The sequence below is a fragment of the Heliangelus exortis genome, chromosome 14 (genome assembly GCF_036169615.1).
Source record: "Heliangelus exortis chromosome 14, bHelExo1.hap1, whole genome shotgun sequence".
In the NCBI taxonomy this organism is placed as follows: Eukaryota; Metazoa; Chordata; class Aves; order Apodiformes; family Trochilidae; genus Heliangelus; species Heliangelus exortis.
In genome coordinates this window covers 5414075-5436621 of record NC_092435.1, presented here as the reverse complement: position 1 = coordinate 5436621, position 22547 = coordinate 5414075, and the positions used below count along the sequence as shown (strand labels likewise).

The 22547-nt window shown below is 43.8% G+C and overlaps 1 protein-coding gene across 2 annotated transcripts in view; it reads left to right on the top strand.

The window, feature by feature from the left end:
* Positions 1-21744, top strand: part of GPC4 (glypican 4) — a 70169-nt gene extending 48425 nt beyond the window's left edge. For both annotated transcript variants that reach the window (XM_071758070.1, XM_071758071.1), the window contains exons 4-9: positions 8581-8746; positions 14654-14784; positions 14973-15119; positions 15516-15652; positions 17763-17938; positions 18927-21744. In XM_071758070.1, coding sequence (XP_071614171.1) covers positions 8581-8746; positions 14654-14784; positions 14973-15119; positions 15516-15652; positions 17763-17938; positions 18927-19135 — 966 coding nt within the window. In that variant the 3' untranslated portion in view covers positions 19136-21744. The remainder of the gene's footprint in view (positions 1-8580; positions 8747-14653; positions 14785-14972; positions 15120-15515; positions 15653-17762; positions 17939-18926) is intronic.
* Positions 21745-22547: the final 803 nt, after the last annotated feature.

Here is a 22547-nt window from a genome sequence, read left to right as displayed (position 1 = left end):
TTCAGTTCCACAAGTTTCACTGGAAATCCTGCAAAAGATAGAATTTTCAAAGTGGTATAAAGTCCCTACTGCTGAATACCTAAGCTTTAATTGCAGCAGTGGACTATCTTTTCTCTAGTGTTTTAATCTCATTCAGTGGAAATCTAACATCAAATTTCTGCAGCACACAATGCAAAAATCTATATGTGAGTTTAAAAGCTGATGTTTTTATGTCTGCTGCTTTGTGGTTGTGTTCTGGGGCTTCCCACATTACACAGAGATTACCCCAGCTTTGCTGAGCTATATATAATGGCTCTATTGACTTTGCTTCCATATTATTTTTGCTCAGGAGTTGTAATGGGATGACTGGTTGTACCAGGGATTAACTTGAAGGATAAAACTTCTAGTCTTCTTTATGAAAAAAATATCCAACGGAATGCAAATTAGTTTTACTTATAATATGTTTCGTAAGAAGCAAGCTAAGTGTTTAATTGAAAACCCTCAGTTTGAGAAATACAAAACTATTGCAAGACCCAGCTGCTTTTTACTTTCCTGGGATGCCATTAGGAGAGCAAGGAGCACTTTATATAGAAGAGCCTTGATGGCTTTTTAATGATCCTATATATTTTTACACCTTCACTAGGGAGATGCATTCAGAGAGGTATTATGTTTGTGTGAGTTTGTCAGTAAAGTGGAAAAAGCAGAAAGAATATTGAAAAGCTGCAGGTATGCTTGATATCTGAGCCAGAATGCTAGGAAAGAACTTTAAATCGGCATCGAATAGATGAGAAGCTGTGTGCTGTTGCCCAAACACACAGCGGAGAGATAACATAGGCTTTTTTCCAACTTCCTAAAAAACAAGTTTAGTGCTCAAGTCTTCACCCCTCAAATTCCCTCATTTGGACCCAAAAAGTACAAAGTTCTCCAGACCGGTCCTGCAAGGAGTAAATGCAAGGAGAAAACCCAGGATGCTGCTTATGCCCTCTGGAGATGTGTCCTACATCTGAGACTGAGGCTGTGAGGGGCTGGGGGCCTCCAGTGCTTCCCTCTGTGGCCTGCTGATGCCTGGTGCTTTCTCTGACCTTCCTGCCCTCGCCTTCGGGAGACGGAAATCTGCCCATCCCCTAATCACTCCCTGGCTACTTAGCCCCCGACAAGCACTAACATGGGCCGGGTTAAATTGCTGCCAGCAGTGACATTTCCTGCCCCAGCCAGGGGTGGAAAAAAGGAGCAAATCCAAGCCAGAGCCCAGAGTGACTGGAAAAGGGTGAGAACCTACAACTGAGCAGTTCTCAAGCTGCAGAGATGTGCCCTTAATTAGTTACATGCAATTAAATCTGTAGCCCCGTCAAGGGTCATGACACCTTTGAGGGAGAAGTGCCCAGGGGCTTGTTTGGTGCAGGTCAACTATGGGTATGGGATTGAGGTCCCTGCTGGGGGCAGAGGAGAAAAAGGTGAAGTCAAGGACTGAGGCCCCTAGCAGTGTTTTCTAGGGTTGGGAGGAGCCTGCTTGACCCAAGGGCTTCGAAGGGAGTCCTGACTGGAGGTCAGCAGCAAAGGGGCTTGAAAGATAAAATGTGCAGCCACTTGACATCAAATCCCTGCGTTTGTGTCACCTTCTCTCTGCAGAGGTGCAGATGAGGATGTGCAAATGGGACCTCCTGCAGGTGAGAGTTTTCAGAAGTGGTGAGAGTTTTCTGCAGCGCCCCAGGAGATTTATGCTGATGAACTGTTCATCAGGGGTTCTTTTACCACTTTTCCCTCTTCCCTTGTGTCCAATCATTTGAGGAACTGCTGGGAGTTCTAGAGGCTCCCAGATCCCAGCAAGCATTTGCATGCTGAAAGCCACACGAGGTGCAGTGGTGACCACAGCAGCTGGGCTGCTGGAAAGGTGCTTCAAGCCCATCCTTGGGAAACCTGGGAAAGGCAGCAGCTTCAAAGTTGTATGCAAGAAATGGTGTTTAATTTGGAAGCTTGGATATGAGCAGTATAAAATAATGCACACCTTCATATGAGGATTACATCTACCCCCTCATCTGTTGTCCTCAAGAGAGGAAGCTGCTGGAGATGTTAACGGTGGGTGGAGGAGGCTCAGCTTCCGTGGTATCAGCTTTTCTTCACCAATGAAGTGTGATAGCAGCCAAGGAGGGAATTTCCTTCAAGCCCTATGTGGAAGAAAATTGTGGAGGGGCAGGTGATTGCCTTCCCACAGCCAAAGCTGGAGTGAGAGTCGTGTGGCTTTTTAACCCCTTTTGCTCTGAGCTGCTTCATCTCTAATGAGGCATCCGTAGAGTCCAAGGTGAAGCTCTGAACCTGCATAGGCCAACCTGCCTCTGGCCTTCATAAAGGTCCCTTGCCTCCAGCTGCATCTCCTGAGCTGTGGATGCTAAATGTGGACCAGACATTAGCTTGGGAGAAGCGGTGATGAAAATAATAGAACAATGAATGAACAAGAATTAAGGCCTGCATAATGAAAAATATTATGGCACCACAGTCCAATTTCAGTAGAAAAAGTGTCCCTTGTAATTACCTTTTGAATATCTAAAAGTTTAGTGAGACAGCAAAGGTCTGATTGTTCTTTGTGCAGTCTCCCCTGGCTTGACATAAGGGGAATGTGACCTTGAACTTTATTGAGGACTAAGTTCATATTCCTGTATCGGAGGAAGCTGAGCACCCTTCAGGCAAGAGCAAACCTTCCTGGGGAAATGGCAGAACTGAAATGTGTCCCTCATGCATTGAGAGGAGACAGGTGGCAGATGCTCCTTCTTCATGGGCAACTAAGAACCATCCAAGATGAGCCAAGGAGTCCTTCTGGTGTTGCAGAGGGGTCTCTGAAGAAGCGGTGTTGTCCAGGCAACCACTTGCAAGCCGTGGGGCCAGACCGAGGGGCTGCCGCACACAAGAACATTGCCTTCCACATGCCAAGGGCAAACATCAATGCAGGAAACAATACCAAGCACTTCTCCACATCAAAGATGACCCTGAGAAGACCTGCCAAGAATGTGGCTGCATCTGCTTGAGCTCTGGCCATCTGAGGGGCTGTGTTAGGCATCGCCTTCAAAGCATGCTCGAGCGGCAAATCACTGCGGATTTAGGGTGCTGAGAGCATGCATGGGTGAGGCTGTGGAGCTGATGGCATCATGCAGGAGCATTTCAGTCTGTTGGGTTGTTTTTTTTATCTTTTTCTTTCTCGGCTCCCCCCCACGCTGTGGTGGTTCTGCTAATTTTGAAAACAATGTGAGGGATAAGTAAGGAAGTTTTGGGGTGTAGCTGCCAAGATACATGTTCTTTTGCTCAGCTGAGCAGGCAGAATGCTCCTAATTATCTACTTTGTACCTGGGTTGGGGAGAGGCAGGTGCTTTGGAGAACAGGCTTTGTTTAAAAGGTGTGTTGATCCTAAGGACTCCAGGGGCTGGAGATGCTGACCCTAGCATCCTGAGGGTGCCTGGTGTGGGCTGGGGTGGCTGGTGGTGAAGCACAGGGCACTATCCTTATAACATGTTAATATTAAGGCTGAGCAGGTTGAGTCACTGGCAGTTAGATTCTCAGAAGCTCTGCTGTTCCTCTGGCAGGGTCACAAAAAGGGGAAGAAGGCTGTAAGTAAGGAATTGGGTTTAGATGTAGTCTTAAACTTTTCCTCACAAGGATAAAGCTTCAGCAGACATCACCAGAGGTAGCAAGTACCAATGAGACACAGCTCTGTGGTTCCCAGTATCACTCCTAAATATGCTCCCTTGTGCAAGACCTTAGAGGCCCAAATCTGTGCCTCCAAAGCTTTCTAAACCAGCCAGATGCTTTCTCAATTATTCATGTCCTAGCACCAGGCAAGAACAATTGGTTAAATACATAGTTAATTCCAAAACACTTTCATTGGAATATTTGGGGTGGGGAAAGAAACCAAGAGCCGCCTGAGTGATCTTCTGCTTCACAGTGAGCAGAACGTCTGGGGTGGCGTGTGCCAAAATGATGCTCTTGCACAACACTGAGGGAAGGAAAAAATGATGCAAGGAAAGTTGTGCCAGTCCCCAAAATTGACGACACTTCACTTGTCTAAATTGGCTGCTCACCTGGAGCATCCCACAGTCCTTTATAAAATCAGCTTTGGAGTTAAGTTTTGAAGTCATGAAATAATCTTTCAGAGTCACTGAGAAGTTACTCCTTCAGTCTTCATTACCAAGTACTGTCCTAATGTATTCTTTTGCAAAGAAAACACAGTATAAATCAAAAGCAATTTCACCACATTTATTTTCAAATTGTTGAATTTTTGTTTTCTGGTGGCTGTGCTGCTGGCATGGCAATGCTGTTGTTGTGCAAGCTTGGAAAATAAGAAAGCCTGAGTTATCAGTGTTATTATAAATAGTTATTAAAGCTGACAGGATTCTAAATGTTGTTATTAACATTCTTAATGTTAACTTGAGGGCAGAGTGAGGGAATAAAATGTGGCTCTGGCTGTCTGACAGCTGGTGGGAGCTCCCCACAGGATTGTCCATGGTTGGAGCTCTGTCATCCTTCCTCAGCTACTCCTTGCCTTGGGAAAGAGGGGAAAAAAGCCCCAGTTGCTTCTATGAACTTTATCTACTTACACAGCTTGTTTTTCTTGAATTTTGGTGGCTTTGCAGTAGGCTGTTAACAAGGCATTTTACTTGGTAGGAGTGTGCTGTAATGGTGAAGTTTCTACCAGATGTATGCATACAGATGCAACTGCTGAGTTTATTACAAGGCTAAGGAGTTAAGGCAAACTGCTTCCCTTGTGTGAGACTATGGAATGGGATGGATATGACAAAGTACCAACAAAAACCATCTTATTTTATGAAGAGCACATGATTTTTAAAATAATATAATTGTAGCTTCACTAGTAAATGTAAGTTGGGGGTACCTCAACAAGTAAGTTATGAAATGTTTGAATTAAGCCCAGAAAGCCCAGAATGGTTTGCTTTTCACTTAATTTGTGTGGATTGTGTGCATATCTTTATTTTTAAGGAGCAAGTTTGATGCAAACGTGAAGATTGGTGCCAAAACACATCTGTTAGCAACTTTTAATCTTCACGTTTGAGAAAGCATATAGACAGGGACAAATTGTAATTTACATGATGAAACCACAGGGTGATGGATTGCTGCAGTGGTGTGGAATGCCACGGAAAGGAAATAAATTTCACAAGATAAAAGGAAGGGTGCATTTACTTCTATTACAAGCTTTTACAGGGTATGTGCACTACAGTGTATACTACTACCTGGCCTCAAATCTACTCGAGTAAATCTTCTTCAGCAAATAAAGCTTTCTTTGGGACTCTGCTTTATTAGAAAGGAGATTATTTGGTTTTCAGGGTCATTCTAGAGCAGAGTTTGAGTGAACTTGAGTTGCTTTCCAAGATAAACACAACCCCAGAACAAAGCATATCTGGGTTTACGGTTACATACAATGGTGTTTTAAGAGCTTGCACCTGGCGTGGCAAAGCAAACGTTAAAAGCTTGTGAAGAATTGCCAGTCCAACATATGGCACAGCCAACTGACAGATCCAGAGTTGGTCTGGACCGGGTATGGGCCCCTTGCCAGGGGTTAAGGTTCTTGTTGCAGTGATAGGCAGCAGTTAAGAATTTATCACTGTTGTAAGGAGGTGTAATTGCTCATAATCTTCCTCAAAACTCTCTCTTGGAGCTGGTCTCTGTTGTGTCTTCCTGTTGCTTTCTGACACCATTAAATGCCAGATCTGAACTGATGAATTTCCTCTTTATCTTCCTCTTCACGTGCAAACTAACAGCTTCCCTATGGGTTACATCCCTCACTAGTTGGGGCTTGGTTTGGCAGTCACTGCAGGCAAGGGGTTTGTCTTTTCATGGCCTCCTTTGCCATTATCCTCTGCTCAGCTTTGTCTAGGGCTCAGGGCTGCAAACCTTCGTGGGGGAGGAAGCAAAACTCTGTTTGCTTTTTAAATCATCCTGGGGCTTTGTTCAAAGGACCTAACCCAAGTAACCGTCCCATGTTGCCTGCCATGGAACGCAGGAAAACGGCTTCAGTTTCTGCATCTGCTGGGATTTATAAAGATCAGCCCCTATGAAATATCAAAGCAGGGTGGATGCTGTAGGATTGCAGCAGCTCAGTGCTTGTGGGGTGAGCTGGGAACCTAAGATGGGAAGGTGCCTCTGGGTCACTGCTGTGGGAGTGATTTTTCTGCACCATGCTGTCATGTAATCTTTTTCATAAAGCTGCAGTTTTCCATGGGGAGGTCTCCTGTTCCTTGTCCCACTTCAAACTGCTTTAGCACCCAGCTGATGCTACCAACCTTTCCTGATTTTCTTCCCAAGGAGGGTGCAGAGTGCTTCTTTGAGGGTCAGCAGTGCTTGGACAGCCGGGATCTGCTGGTAAGCCTAGGGATTAGGCATGGAACTTCTGGCACCTTCCACCAAGTGTCACGGGAAGAGCTTTTTATAAAAAAAAAAGATTAAACTATGAAACTGGGTGTCCTTCAGAGCTCTTTCTCTGAGTGCAAGACGTTGCTTAGTTCCCTCTTTCCCCCCTCAACTTTTTGTTAGGCAAGGACTGCACCATCTGGATTGCAGATGATACCTTTACATCTGTCTGTTTTCAGTTTTCCTACTATAAATCATCTGATTTAGCTGGTTTCTGTTGCTTGAGCTTTTCCCAGTGTTTGAACTATCTCTGCTTTAAAGCTGGGCTGCGCCAATAGGGAGCTTTCTGCTGGGGTTCCTGTTTCTGATGTGCTTTCTGAAGATATATAGATATACATACACACATAGAGACACAAACATGCATGTGTGTGTGTGTATGTATGTGTGCTCTAAAGTGTCTGAATCAGATTCCCCTACCACTGCAAATAGCTTTCTACATTGAGTCTCCTTTTGCTCAGCCAAACAGGCTCCTCACAGACAGAAAGGGGTAAAGGTGACAAAAGAAGTGATGTCTGAATGAACGTTGCTCATCATCCAACATCCAGCACTTATCTCTGTCACCCTCAGAAAATTGTTCTTCTGTCTTTTTAACCAATTTTCTTGCCTATTGAAGAGGAACCGTGGTCTTTCTTGAGTTGTCAGAAATGCAGCAGATTTTTATCTGTTTCATAAGAAAAGAGTTTAACAATCTGCCGATGTTATTAGCAAAGCCAGCCTGTAGTTAGGTTTTGTTTGTTGTTTTCTGATTTGTTTTTGTTAAAATCTGTTGCCTGCTAGTTTTCTATGCTACCAACTAGTGATTGCACCAGCAGATCATGTTTGGTTTCTTCATAGCCCTTGTGCTGATATACACTCAGGACCTTACTCTTAAAAAGCCCATGTGTGGTACCAAGTTTTCCTTGCATACATTCATCTGTGTTCAGTCCTGTCATCCTTTCTGCCATGAAGTTGGTTTCCAGAGCTCCAGCAGATGAGATGTGGAGGCCATCCACATCTCCACCTATTTGGATTGAATGACTTCTCTGTTCCTTGGGGCTACGTGTGTCTCCTCTTTCAGCAGTCTTGGATTATAAGCTATTTAGAGCGCTCTCCATAAATGCCTTACAAGAAGTCTCAAGTGCATTGCTTAAAACACCAGAGACCACTTCTATTTTGTATCTCTGATCACATGTTAATTTTCCATTTTCGTGTGTGGCTAATTGACACTTAAAGTTGCTCTTGAGGAATCATCTCCATTCAGTGCTTCAGATGGACCCACCATGTGGTCAGCAGTAGTACGTGGTGCTGGAGCTAACGCTCCTCAGTCCAGCTGGGTGGAAATAGTTTCAATGAATGTTTTGAAGCTGGGCCAGAATGTGAATCAAACATGAATGACCATGAGTCACTTTGGAAAACAGCCCTGTTGAGGGCTCGGGGGTGATGTGCCTGCTGCAGATAGCTCCACTTCCTTGCCCAGCAGTTGCACATTGACTTCCATGATCCTCCTGGCTTGTCTTCAGTTGTGGGGCTGTACCTGCCACTTCCTTGGGTTGTGGGGAGCATCCTGATGGATGCCAAGTGTAAATGAATCTGAGTGTCTGTCATGTAAATGTTGTGTTGCAGGAGCTGAATGTCAAATAAAGGAGGCAGTCTCTGTGAAGAGCCCTGCTGGGCGATTGTCTGGGAGGAGCCCAGCCACAGGGCCACAGAGGCGGAGGGCAGGCTCCCAGCGGGTTTTTTCCTTTTTCTCAGGAAAAAGCTCAGCTGCTTTTTCCTGAGAAATTCCAGCATCATCTTCTCCATTGTGTGGTTGCAGCAGGGCTGGGGTAGAGCAGCCTCGCATTGCGCCTTTTGGCTCCGTTGCTTCTCGCTGCCTCTTCCCTGAGCTTGTGTGCCTTATGTCTGCTTGGGGTGCTTGTCCTTGGAGCCCAGGGAAGGGTCCCACAGCACAAAAGATGTATTCCAGTGCAGATAATGTTTTGTAGAGATGGGAACTGTCTGTGTCCCCTGGAGTGGCAAGTACCTCCAAAGAGGTGAGCCCAGCCCCTTAGTCTGTGCCCCAGACCCTTGGAGAACGCAACAGGGAGATCTGGCCCCAGTTCATCTCCTCTGCACAGTTCTGTTCCTGCCCACACTGGGATAACTGGAGGGTTTTCTGCTCCAGTGATCGAGTGCTAATTTTCTTGTTTCTTTTTTTTTTTTCCTCCTTTAAAGGTGAATCCCACACCGCAGGGTACACGAGCATTGCTGAAAATGATGTACTGCCCACACTGCCGAGGGCTGCTGTCAGTGAAGCCCTGTTACAACTACTGCTTTAATGTCATGAGAGGCTGCTTGGCCAACCAAGGGGACTTGGATGCTGAGTGGAATATCTTCATGGGTAAGACTATATGGGTTAAAACTGCATATGAATATATGTTGATGCTGTGTTCCTTATCTGAATGGCCTTTGTAAGTGGCTGTGCTGAGATACAGCAGGTTTTTTAGGTGTCTGTGGTCAGTATCTCTTCCCTCCACATCTTTGTTTACAGCACACCTTTTGCAATTCAAAATAATTTCTAAATAAATGAGACTTCTGTTGAGCCAGCAGCCTCTGTTGAAGCAACCTGTGGGAGGATGGAGCCACCAGGTGCTTTTAGGCTTGGAACGTCTCTTGTTGGTGGAGCAAGCGTGTGTGCAAGCTGCTTTTTCCATACTACTCCTTACACATTTTTGTGATGATATAGTTGTCCTTACCAAAGTAGTTTTCTTGCTTAGTGGTCTGGGAGTCTCCTTGCCAGCCAGGATGAGCTTTGGGAAAAGCTGTAGGCCTGTATTTTGCATTAAAAAATTGAATGGCAGATGTGCCTGAATCTGTTTTTAAACAGCTAATTTGGAGCCCAGCCACCATCCTTTTGAAACATCAGTAGGCCTTACATGATGCTATGTGAGGGCTTTTGCCATCCTCTTCTTCCTGTTGTTATTTCTCTTCCATGCTTATAAAGGGTATTATTTGATAGATGAAATTTAGACTGAAATGTTAAATTCTGCCTCGAGTCAAGGCTCAGCAGAACTGGTGATGCATCACGGTTTTGGGGCAGAGGCAATAGGTAATGTTAAATATTTTCATTTGTGTTCCTTCTCCAGCAGACTTGATTTATCTGTGAACGAAGATCCATTGGGAGCAATCGCTTCACTCCACTTAATGTGTGATGAAGTGAACATGTAAAGTATCTGCCACTACTGACAAGGCTGCAGTACTCTTCCCATCCCACTCATTGAAAACACAGACTGTTAGAAGAAAAGATTTCCCTTTCATTAAGCTCTGACATGAAAAAAAAAAAATCAAATTGCTGATAATTGGCATTTCAGGCTAGATTTAAATCTTAGAACTTGCTTTCCTGTGTTTCGTGCACTTTTCACTTCTCTGCACACACCAGCTGGATGTGTTCAGGGTATTATTTTCAGCAGGCATTTTTTTGCATGAATATTCCATATAGGGAGTTAAATGTGACACTAAATTGGGTTTCCAAGTCATTCTCTGGGAGGCTGACCCCCCTCCATTCCTCCCAGCCATCTTTCTCATGAGAATATTAAGTATTTCAGCTACAATTGTTGCTGAAATAGCTCAAAGCCAGGAGACTTGCAAACATCTAGTCCAAGTAGAAAAGAGGAATCCCATGAAAAGGAAGGGCATAATGCCAGAAAACAGACAAAAGCACAAGCAGCTAATTGCTGTAGGTGGTATGCAGCTAAAAATGAACCTTAGGGAAGCCAGTGAGCCCGGTCACAAGAGACTGATCAGGGACTGCATGCAATAATTAAGATTGTTAAACAAGACAAAATAAATAAGTGCAATTCCAGGTTGGAAGCAAAGCCTTCTTGCAATGCTTTCTTGTCAAGGGGTTTCTCATTACTTAAGTATGGTATTAATACCATTAAGTATGGTATTAAGCTCCATTACATTTATTGGCTGTATTTGCTTGGTTCTTGCAGTTGGGGTTGATTCTTGGAGTGGGTTATGGATACTGAAAACTTACACTGTGCTTTCTTTAGACAGTTTAATAACTGAACAGGTGCTGGTTATGCTGCAGATTTTGTTTTCCGTCTCAGTTTGCCACTTCAGGCAAATTAAATTAAATAGATCTGGTGTTTGGGGAAAGGCATATGACACAAATCCCCTCTGTGTATGCATGTGTTTAAAAGTTTAAATAATAAAGTAAATAAGTAAATAAAAATCCCCCCCACAAAACAAAAAACAAAATAATAATTAAAAAAAAAACAAAACAAAAAACCCCAAACAAAAACCAACAAAAAACCAAAAAAACCCCCCAAGACAACCGGAAAAACCAAACCTCCCAACCCACACATCCCCAAACAAAACCCACCTGCTTGGGCTCAATACTTTGCACCAGAGATTTAAGTAATAAGATAGAGCAATGATTTATTACGTGTCAAAACCAGATTTTGAACCTAGCAAAATAATTTAAAGAGAGTTAAATGGGAGAGTTTGCAACAAATGCTATTATTATATATGAGTTTGAGTGCATGTTCATATAAAATATTCATGGGTATGTGTTAGTGGGTCTATAGGTAACTCACTTACCCCAAACTGGAAAAGTTTTACATGTCAAGTTTGTTGTTTTATTGAGACAATAAGACTTCTGGCTTCCTTACTTCTGTGAAGTACCATTTAAAGTTGTGGCATATGAAATAGTGACCTAATTGTATTCTTTTCTCCCATTTAACTATCTTGAAATTATTTTGCCCTCTGTTCTGACACAGTTGTACACCAATTAGACAAGGGTATACTTTGTTTCAAAAGCTATTGGGGGGGGGGGGTTGAAGCTCTCCCAAATGAACAATGTTAATCTCCAGTGCATTTTCTTTTTTCTTTTCTCCACAAAGATTTACTATGCTGAAAGTTGTCAAATTCAGGCTCCATGTACATATCTGGAGTGCTACTTTGTGTGCAAAGAATTTTTTTCCCGTTTAAAAAAAAAAAAAAGATTGTTAGTGAATGGTCAAGGTCTTCCCCCTCCTTCTCTCCCTTTTTAAATCAGATCTTGGGGTTAAGACTGAAAACTGCCTTTTGTTCTTCAAGTCAGACAGTGAGGCTGAAGATGTGGGTTTCTGATTATTGGTGGCACAATGCAAAAGAATTGCTTTCCTTCATGAGACCGAGGTGCTTTGTTGCCAAGGATTGTCTCAATGCCAGTAGCAAGGACAAATGTATGCAGGAGGAAAAGGGTCTTTAAGGGATGGTGCTATATGGTGTGGGTTGGGTTCCCCCCTCCCAAATCCACTTGTATCTCCCCATCACAGGGAGGAGAGATGGTCTTTGTCATGCTGTGTGTTTGTAATAAATGGCCAGGCTACATTTTTCACTCTGCCAGGCTTTTTTTTTTTGTGTGTGTGTGTGTTAAACAGATCCAAACAATCTCACCGAGTCTTATAAATATCAATTATTTTGCTCCAGAACTGGCATTTATAATAACTTACCTCTCCCAATATTGAAAAATCTTTTTCTGGGAGACAATTTGGACCAAAGCATCATTTCTGCTGTGAGAGCACACACACCCATTCCCTGAAGCCTGGCCAGCCCCAGCCCTGCCGCTGCCAGGGGCAATCACTGCTCGCCCTGACAGCTACTGGGGACACCAACCAGCTCCTGGTGGGAGGTAAAAGTTTGCAGGATGTCCCCCAGATCAAAACTATGGATGAGTTAGAGCCCTGCACTGCACCCCACTTTTTTTTTTTTTCTTTTTTTTTTTTTTTTTTTTAAACAAAATTTTATTCCCTTTAGTGTTCCTTGCCTGTATCAACCCCAGCTCCTGAAGAGCTCCAGTTGAATATATTCTCCAAGGGCGGTTATTACTTTCCTTATCTTTTCTCTCCAGCTTTGGCAGCTCTGCTGGAGGCCGAATGCATTTTCTCTATGGGCAGTCAAAGCAGAGGCTGCATTCCTGGGCTGTGATACATGGAACGCCATGGCACCCCCACTAACAAAGGACCCAATTCGCTCTACATTCCCATGGTCTTGTGGATGGCCTGCCCGGCTCAAAGTTTACAAAGACGCCAAACAGCCAGAAGAATTAGGGTTTATGTTTCCTTTCAGTCTTTCACAAACACTTTATTGATCTGCGGCCTTTCCTGGCCACTCAGAGAATTAAGTAGTTACAAAATGGAATGATTTTTCTTTTTTCTTTCTTTTTTTTCTTTTTTTTTTTTTTTTTAAACTATGCGTTTTTGTGGGTTTTATTATCTGTCTATTCATAATATTTTTATTTGAAATTAGCAGCTTCCTGCAAACTGGGCTGGGATGTTCTTTATGCACGTGAAAACCCCCGAAAGCTTTGACAATGATGAACACATTTAAGTTGTGCTCCACTTGTTTACAAAAGTCTCCATTTGGTAGCACATCAAAAGCATTTTTCTCCCCTCAGGCACAATGGTATATTCATGCTAGCAGTCATTACTCAGAGATTTGAAGCATCACTTTATTGGAGCCCACCACAATACAGTCTAAGACTCTTTGTTTCATTTGTTATTACTTTTTTTTTTTTTTTTTTTTTTTAAATGCATTTGGTTCAGACCTGTTTGTAGTCCCTGACAGCTAAATTCCAGCCATGCCCTGCAACAGCTCTGTCATTGATGCTGGTGGTGTGTGCCTGCAGGGCGAGGGGCTTTCCTGGGGGCTCCCAGGATTTTCCTGGGATTCACTCCCTAAACACCCACACCTTGGCAGAGCTGACTGAGCTTCTGCCTGGAGTGGTCATTAGAGTGGGCTGATGGATTGTTCAACCCTTTACTAACACTCAGCAAATCTTTGGGATACTGATTTGCCTTCAAAAAGTGGATTCACAAGCTAGGAAGATGCCCACAATTTGTGTGTGGGGTTTGATGTTGGATTATTAATTATTGTTATTATTACTGCTGGTTTTATTATTATTATTATGGTAACTATTCTTGCTATTTAAATACACAAATAGCTTAAGTGTAAATTTATTGTCAGTTTGTGGTTTAGCTGAGTCTAACATGACTTGGGCACTAAGGCAGAGCTATTACTAAATTGTTCAGTATATAGGATGTATTTATAGGGCAGCTGGAGCCCACAGAAGTTTTCTGCTTGTTGAAAGTACCTTCTGGATTCAGGAGGAGGATGAAGCACTTTTCAAGTGTTTTCAACACTTTTCACATGAAACACTTTTCAAAAGAAATTAATAGTCTGCTTGTGAAATGCCCATTTCTCCTTAATGGAAAGGAAAAGGAGTATCCTTGGGAGCAGGGAGGAGCTCCTCAGGAGAGGGTGTCCTCAGGGACAGAGAGGATGTTGAGCCTTGGCCTCCCACATCATGCAGGCTAGGAAAAAAATGCAGAAATAAATGTATATGGAAAGTTATGAGCTTGAGGCAGAGCATCACCAAGTGATGCAGGAGCCACCAGCAAATGGGGTGCTCCGGGGCTGAGGTACTGCAGTGAAAATTAACCTTAAATAGAGGTTTTGATGGGTGAGAAGCAACAAATGCTTAGCACCAGGTGTGTGTCTGGAGACGCCTTCTAGGGGAGAACCCTAGAAAGAAAGGGCTGAGATGCAATGTGGGATAAAAGCCTTAGTGCCAATAACAGTTTGCTAGAGGAAGAAATGGAGGTTGAGCAGCTGCTGTGTTTAATGATGTATTTGATGAGGATGTGCCTGTCAGCACAGGAGGGGTGACCCAGTGTTGGCTAAGGGACTTTTCTGTCTCCACTTGCATAAAGATGTGCCAAGCACAATGTTTTACTGTGTGATCTCCTGCAGACTCCCTTGTGCACACTGTCCATGAAGTGCCTGAAGGTGTAAATCAATCCCCTCCAGCTTTCTGCAGGGAGAGGTGGTAGCAATGGTCATCTTGGGCCTCTTCACCTTGGTGTCTTGTATTCAGGACTAGCATGAGGAAGCTGATGGCTTTCTGTCTCTCGGCTTTGAAAGCAGTCTTGAAAAAACAAATGACACAAGGAAACCTTTAATAAATTAACATGGTGAGGAGGGTGTTAGTAATGCTTGTTGTAATGGGAGGAGCTGATTAAAGGCTGCCTTTTGGCAGGCTGTGATGCCTCTCCCTCATCTGATGCAGCTTTTGATGTATGTGAGCATGTGGCTTGGTGCTGGTAGCCTGCTGGTGAAGCTGTAGGCTCTGGCAATGTGATTTGTGCTGGTCAGAAGCCACGTTGGAGTAGTTGATGTCTGTGTACTTAAATCTGTTATCCTTGCTACCTGTTATCCTTGAAACTCCTCTGTTAAAAGCCTTTGTTTCTCTCTGTGACAGATTCGATGCTGCTGGTAGCAGAGAGGCTGGAGGGTCCCTTCAACATCGAGGCAGTCATGGACCCCATTGACGTGAAAATTTCAGATGCGATCATGAACATGCAGGAGAACAGCATGCAGGTGTCTCAGAAGGTAAATGGGCCAAGAGAACACTTGGGCTTCATTTATCCCCTGCGTTTGATTTCCCTGTTCTTATCAATATTATCCTTTAATGCCCTTTTTCAAGTATATATAAAGCTGATGGGCAGGAGCTGGGCTGGAGCCCAGAGAAAGGAGGCTCTTGTGACTTTTTTATAAAACCTTTTCCTTCTCTTGTGTAGGTTTTCCAGGGATGTGGCCAGCCAAAAACACTTGCCCAGGGCCGGGCTGCTCGCTCCCTCTCCGATGGGGGCTTCAACTCTCGTTTCAAACTCTACAACCCGGAGGAGCAGCCGACCACAGCTGCTGGTACCAGTTTGGACCGACTGGTGAGTGCCTGGTCTGGCCAGTGCTGTGCAGACACTTCACACCCCTCTACCACAGCGTATAATTTTCCATTTGTAATTTACAGGGTTTCTTAATATTCCTTGGCTGTCTCAAACTCTGAGGGGTGTAATCTGCCCATGGCTCTAGACATGAATTACCTCAATGCTTCTCTGTCAGAAAAGGGACTGTTTCAAAGGCTTGGCCTATGAGTAATGTGTGTTTGAGGAGCAGGGTTTAATTTTGTATTAAAAAAGGAAATCAACCATCAAAACATGCAGCCTGAAGATCTGGCTTGTACATGTATGTTGTGATAAAAAATACCTTTCCAGCTTCGTTTTTAATGAGCGCTTGGGACACTGGATTATGTTTTGTGTTTCTTTTTTTATTTCATTTAATAGGTTACTGATGTGAAAGAGAAGCTGAAGCAATCAAAAAAATTCTGGTCATCTCTCCCTGGCAACATTTGCAATGATGAAAAGATGTCTGTAGGCACTGTCAATGAGAACGAGTGCTGGAACGGGAGCGCCAAGAGCAGGTTTGCTGATGCTGCCGCCTCTGGTTCTCTCTCTGTCTCTGTCCTTTCCTAATGTGCTAATCCCTTTCCCCCAGCCCTCTTCTGTAGGAGTGACCCCACTGTCTCTGAGATGGGCTGCAGCCATTCCCCCCTTTTTTTTTTGGGTGGATGGGAAAGCCTGAATGCAAAGCTAAAGGGTTGTCCAAGCTCTGCGTGGTGGTTTGTTTTAAAGGAGGGAACAGATTCTAGGCACCCAGATACAACATCTCTCCTTGTATTTAAACCTCCTTCTGGCTGCTGTACAGAATCCTGTACACAGAGCAGGGGTGCTAGTTTTGTCTCAGAGGTGTTGCCCCAGTGCCTCCAGTTTGTGTTTCAGCTGCTGGGTTCCATGGTGAGCAAGGGCAGGGGAGGTTGGGACTGGTGGACTCTTCTCCACTGCTGAGGTCAGTGACATGAAGGGGCCTGTGGGTTTAATTTTTTTTTTTTTAATGGAAAAATAGTTACAAAACTCCTTTTTTTTTTTTTTATTGTAAGGAAGAAATTACCAACACATGAATAAGCCAACGATTTTCTGTCATATGGTTTATGTAACTGTTTAACTTTTATTTTGGAAATAGAAGTTTCTTTTTTTTTTGTTTGGTTGGTGAGGAAATAAGCAAAATCCAAGATGTTCCATTAAAAAAAATGTAGTTGTCCAATCTTTTCCAGCAGTTCTAAGTAGTAGCAGTTTTTGCCCTTGGAATTTTTGGGGCACAGGACTGAGCCACACCACATAAGTTTTGCACTGTTTTGTATGTGCCTGAAACTCTGCCTTGCTTGGCCAGAGTGATGGTTTGGGTCTCTGTGACAAGAAATAGCTCTTCCCTCCCAGAATCTTGCTTATTAGCACCTTGTACAGGGCTTTTCACAGCAGATTTCCCCAGTGCACCTGGGGAAGATGGAGGCTTGGCAGCACCAGACAAGGAGACAAAAGGGAGGCTGAATATCCTGTGGGAGGTGTGCAAGATCCTTTGCTGTTCTGTGTTCTCTGTGGCTGCAGCAAGTTGAAAGCTCAGTGGTCTTCTACAGTTTTGTCTCTCTCTGACTCCTTTGAAACATACAATATTGATTAAAAAAAATAACAAAACCACCACCAGTAATAATTATAATCCCTCCCATATACAGGAGTGGGTTTGAGCATGCCCTTCAGGTGCATGTTTATACCTCACTGCCTGGTCTCCAGGGTCAGTGCATTGTGCTAAATGCTTTTCTCTCTCTTGTGATACTGATGTTGGCATCATGACTAAGAAAAGTAATGTTTTTTGCTGCTACACAGTGATTTTTCTTGCAAATCAGGTCATTGGAAGGGGGAAAGAAAGTGTCGTTTTTCTGCTCTATGTGATAATAGTCCAAGGAGCTGTTTCAGGGGATATATTCTGTTGGGTTTTGTTGTACCTGTAAACTAAGAGGCCATGTGTGTGTTCAGACCTGGGCATGCAGAGGTGCATGTGGGCAGTAGCTTGGCTTTTCTCTGCTTTAATGTGTGGGGTTGCTTTATCTCATTATAAACATCACAGAGGTTTCTTCTGCTGGGGTTATTAGGGAAATTGCATCTCATGTCTGCGTGGTGAGAAGTAGACATTTAATACCCCAGCTTGATGGTTAAGGCCAGAATGACATGCTTGCCTTCAACAGTTACTGTAGGTTTCTCTGGGATAACTATAACCCCAAAGGTTTTTTTTTCTGAAGGTGTCATCTAACTGGGCATCAAGGCATCTCAGCAGCTCGTTTTGCTCTGTTGCCTGCAGTGAGCTGATTGATGCTGTTGTAAGCCTTTATTATTATAAACACCAGCTCTTCCCTCTCTTCGCAAGTAGAAGAGAAAATTGTTCTTCCCCTGCCTTTGTGGCACAGGGTATATGAAAACAGTGTTTGGTTCCACATGTTGTTCAGGTTGCAGGGAATGGAGATGGGTTAAGAAGGTGAAGAAGGACTCTGTGAGGGTTAGTGAGGGAAGATCACGTTAGGGTCAGGATATCACCCAGGCAGGCGACAGGGGTGGCATTGCTGAGTTCCCACTCTGTTGCCCTTTGATATGGGACCCCCTGAAGCTGCAGCTCTGGTATCAGCAGGGATGGTTTCTTTCCAGGTACGACTTTGCAGTGACTGGAAACGGCTTAGCAAGTCAAGTGAATAACCCAGAGGTAGAAGTTGATATTACCAAGCCAGACATGGTGATTCGCCGGCAAATCATGGCTCTGCGGGTGATGACCAACAAGCTGAAGAATGCCTACAGTGGGAATGATGTCGACTTCATTGACATAAGTATGTTTGCTGTTGTTTGCCTTTTGCTTTTTCTTTTTCCCTTTTTAATTGGATTTCATGCTAGCACGGGGTAGCTGGTTAAGCTTCAGCTGTGGGTAAGCACGTCAGTAAAGACAGTGGGACCCAGCATCTCTGGCAGCCTGTGCAAGGAGGCTTCTTTCCATAGAATCATTGAATGGTTTGGGTTGGAAGGGACCTTTAAAGGTCATCTAGTCTAACCCTTCTGCTGTGAGCAGGGACACATTCAACTAACATCAGGTTGCTCAGAGCCCTGTCTAACCTGACATTGAGTGTTTCCAGGATGGGGCATCTGTACCACCTCTCTGGGCAACGCTGTGCCAGTGTTTCACCACCCTCATTGTAAAAAAATGTCTTATATCTAGTCTGAATCTACCCTCTTTTAGTTTAAAACTTTGACCCCATGTCCTATTGCAACAGAGGCTGCTAAAAAGTCTTCCCCAATCTTTCTTGTAAGCCCCCTCTTAAGTACTAAAGGGCCTCAATAAGGTCTCCTCTGGATCTCTTATCCAGACTGAACAACCCCACCTCTCTCAGCCTGTCCTCACAGCAGAACTGCTCCAGACCCCTGATCATTCTTGTGGCCCCCTTCTGGAACTACTCCAGCAGGTCCATATCCTTCTTGTGTTGGGAACTCCAGAACTGGACATGGTATTGCAGGGGGGGTCTCACAGCGTTGAAAAGGAACAGGATCACCTGGCTCAGCCTGCTGGCCATGCTGCTTTTGCTGCATCCCAGGCTGGGGTTGGCTTTCTGAGCCACAAGTGCGCATTGATGGCTCTCCCACCATTGCAGATGGGCGTGACGAGCGACGCACAGAAGCTGCATGAAGCAGAGGACCCTTCCTTACCTCTCCTAAATATCAAAACATCCCCTTGCTCGCTTTTTCCCTGCCCCCACTGCCTTCTGCAAGCACAGCCTGGCGCTGCAGGCAGAGGGGAGGGACCCAGTGTGTGTTTGTCTCCTGCAGGTGAGGAGAGCAGCGGGGAGGAGAGTGGCAGCGGCTGTGAGCTCCAGCAGTGCTCCCCGGAGTTCGAGTTCAATGCCACCGAAGTCACCGGGAGCTCCAACAAGAGCAATAAGAACGTGAACACTTCCGCCGCCACCAGGAGCAGTTTATCACAAGCAGCCCTGCTCCTTAGCATTTTGTTCTTGGCCATGCAAAGACAATGGAGATAATTGTGCAGCGTAGGGGAGGGGGGGGGAGGGAGAAAAAGACTTTGATAATAAAAGTTAGAAGGCACCTGCTTTCACTTTTATACCATCTAGGGACTTTGCTTTTTAAGTTAATGGACAACAGTGTACAGTTTTTACTATGTTGCCACTGGTTTTAAGATACTGATTATTTTTTTCCTTTGCTATTCTGGGAATAACAGGACTGGGGACTACCAATCTGTCCCATTCAACAAGAGTCCATGTTAGAGGTGGATAACAAAATGTATATACAAGCCTGTAGTTAGCTCTGCATTTGTGTCTTTATAATTTTTTTTTTTTATTTTATTTTACCATATTTCTTACAAAAACAAAAAAAACCCTAGGGTCCTCTCTTGGCCTGTAACAAGTATGTGTTTCTGAAATGAGAAGTATCTGTACAGAAGCAGGTTTTATTTATCATGTTATCTTACGGGGAAAAAAATAATTGCCCAACGAGCAGAAAACATGTTTCGTGTAGTTAACTTCCCATTTATTCACATTATGTTAGTTGCCTTATCTTGAAAGAAGTGGAAGTCATTTGTCTTTATTAAGCAGTAAAACAGAAGGTGAAGGCGGAGCTGGTCAGCGTGCCAAGTGCCCCGGCTGCACAGGGCATTAATGCCAGGAGCAGGTTGTGCTTTCTTTACAGGAGGTTTGGTTAAATTGGAAGGAAGAGACTACAGAGAATTCCACTTCCACAGAGGCTCAGAAGAGTTGTTTGTTCCTCGGGATCCTTGCAATTAGCTGTAACTCCTGTAGGTCAGTTCCTGACTTGCATCCCCATGGGAATAAGGCATTAAACTTGTCCAGTTGGAAGCAACTCGTGTCGCAGATCCAAATGCCAACATGTGTCTTTTCTGCAGGTTTGCTAGATGAATGCTGGATTCACTTTTCAGGGTTCTTTTTGGTTTTGTTTTTTAAGGAATACTTTGTGGGAAGGGAGGTGGGGAGGTGTCAGGTTTGGTTTTTTTCAGGAGCTTTGTTTCCTCTCGGGTGGGGCAAAAGGGAAGGAGCAGCGGGCAGCGCAGTTGCAGGCAGATCAGGGTAGGAGCAGGCAGGAGCTGGCAGGGCTGAAGACATCTCCATTTCCATGTATTCATCCCCAGGGAGCTGTTGCCCAGGAGCTGAAGCTTTTTGGCACTACCCGAGACAACCTCCCTCTCTCAGCCTCTGCTTTTGCAGTTGGGACAGTGTTGTGGTGAACGGCAAATCATTAATAAAAGAAACTTATATTTTTAAGAAAAGAGATGAAATAATTTTTAAAAGAGTTTAGGGAAAACAAAGTCTTTGGAAAGACTCAAAATTATTCTGCACGTCTCCTCCTGCTTTACGTAGCCTTTAAGTCCAGCTGGATGCTGGGATCCAGCCAGGAGAGCAATTCAGAGAGAGGGTTTTCTATATTCCACCCTTGTGTTGTAAGGACAATTTTCTATTTTTATATTGAAGCATTAATTACTTGTTAGCTCAGGGTCAACATTATATTCGACTTTATTTTCACACCAAATTTCTGCGAAGCTATAAAGATGGAGTATTCTTGGCTGGTATAAACAATTCTGGAGGCTTAATTTTACTAGAAGTAGCCAGTTATTTATTAAAACATGATGTTAGTAGAGTAGGGATATTCTGGCTAGATTATTTTTCTTTAGAAAATAAATCATGGAAGCATAAAATTGAAAAAAGTTATAAATTTATGTGTGGGAAAAAATGGATTGTAAATAGCTAAGTTGCCTTGCGAGGAATTGGAAAATGTGCTGATACTTAGAAACTACCTCAGTTCTGAGGAATTTCCTTTCTAGCTTTGAGTGCTATTACATTTACTTGGTAGAAGTGAATCTGGTCTCCAATATGTAGCTGAAAGAGTTATCCCTGTAGACCTTGTTAGATTGTTTTTAATTTAGAGGGTTGAACTACATCCAGCTGTTTTCTTTCAGCTAAGTTCCCTAACAAAGAGAATTTCTGAATTAAATATTGCTGATGGTTTCCATGACTTTTCCTGATTTGTTTGGTTTCATGGCATTTTCTGATTGCCTTTTAATTATTTAAATGGTTCTAGCCATTTGAATTTTAATCCTGAAATAAACAAAACTTAGATGCACTACTATTGTAAGTATATGGCAGTAAGGTCTGACTGGATAACCCTTCTGGCTTATACCCAGCTGGCACGCTGGCAAACTTAAACGAAGGAAAAAAAATAAAAAAATAAACTTCTTCGGAGCTCAGAGAATGGTGAAACAAAAGCCCTTATGTTCGGAGGGGCTGACTTCTCCAGCATCTCCCTCTTGGCATAAGTGTTCATATGTAAGAAATTTGCTTGTAAACTCTCCTGCTTTTGAGCATTTCTGCTCAGTAAAAAAAAAAAAAAAAAAGAAAAAAAGAAAAAACATTTCTGAATTTATATTTATCGTTTTACATCTAATTGCTTACTAATTATTATTCCTTAGTTCAGTACAAGTCACCAGTGCAAAGACCTGCCCTGAGTTTTAAGCGTGTCCAGTTGACTCTGTTAATAACACAATGATCCTTCACTCTAGAGACAGATTTGTCACCTGGGGCTACAGGAAGCAAGAGTAAACATCAATGTGGGATGATCAAAAGTTGTGTTCCTGCTCTTATTTTGTGTTTGTGTGTGAAATCAGCTCGCTGACATGGAGCTTGTAAACTAAACCATACGCACAGGGACAAGGCATGCTGCTGGCTTTGAGGAAGGCATGTGCTCCCTTCCTTCAAGTATTTCTTTTTTTTTTTTTTTTTCACATAACCGTTGCCATTATGACCATGTTTTAAAGGAAAATTCCCATACATGGAATTAATGGAATCGGTAACAAGCTTCAAATGCAAAATGAACCAGAGAGGTGGTGTTCTTGGCAGCATGTGAGGTGCTGTCTCCCAAAATGTTAGAATAAAAAAATACAGCCCTTGAAAGGACCTGATTTAGCAGCTCTGGGACTCTCCTGAAACATTTACAGCTCCGGGCTGTGACAGCCTCACAAGGTCTTCCTGTGGAGCAGCCTCTGGGTTTACTTTTCTGGTAGCAATAAAGGGCAGGAGAGAAGAGCAAAAAATGAGACTTTTATAAGCAAGGTCCCTTGCTTTGTGCTGTGGTGGGTGGTGTGGTCCTAAATTAAGACAAATTAGCAGGGCAGCAAGGGGGGGGGGTCCCTGCTCCTCTCCCCCAGCTGAGCCAACCTGACTTTTGTCCTCATGGGCAAGTTGGTGTGTTAATTCTGGAAGCCTCTCAGTACTTCAGTTCCTTCTTAGCCCTGGTGGTGCTGAAGTTTGACCTCTTCCCTCCTACTTGTGTGCAGCCTCCAGTGTGAATGTGCCCATTGCTCCCCACGGTGAGACCGGTGCTGGGGGCTGCTGCCCTGCTCTTGCCTTTCACCTGCCAACACAAAAC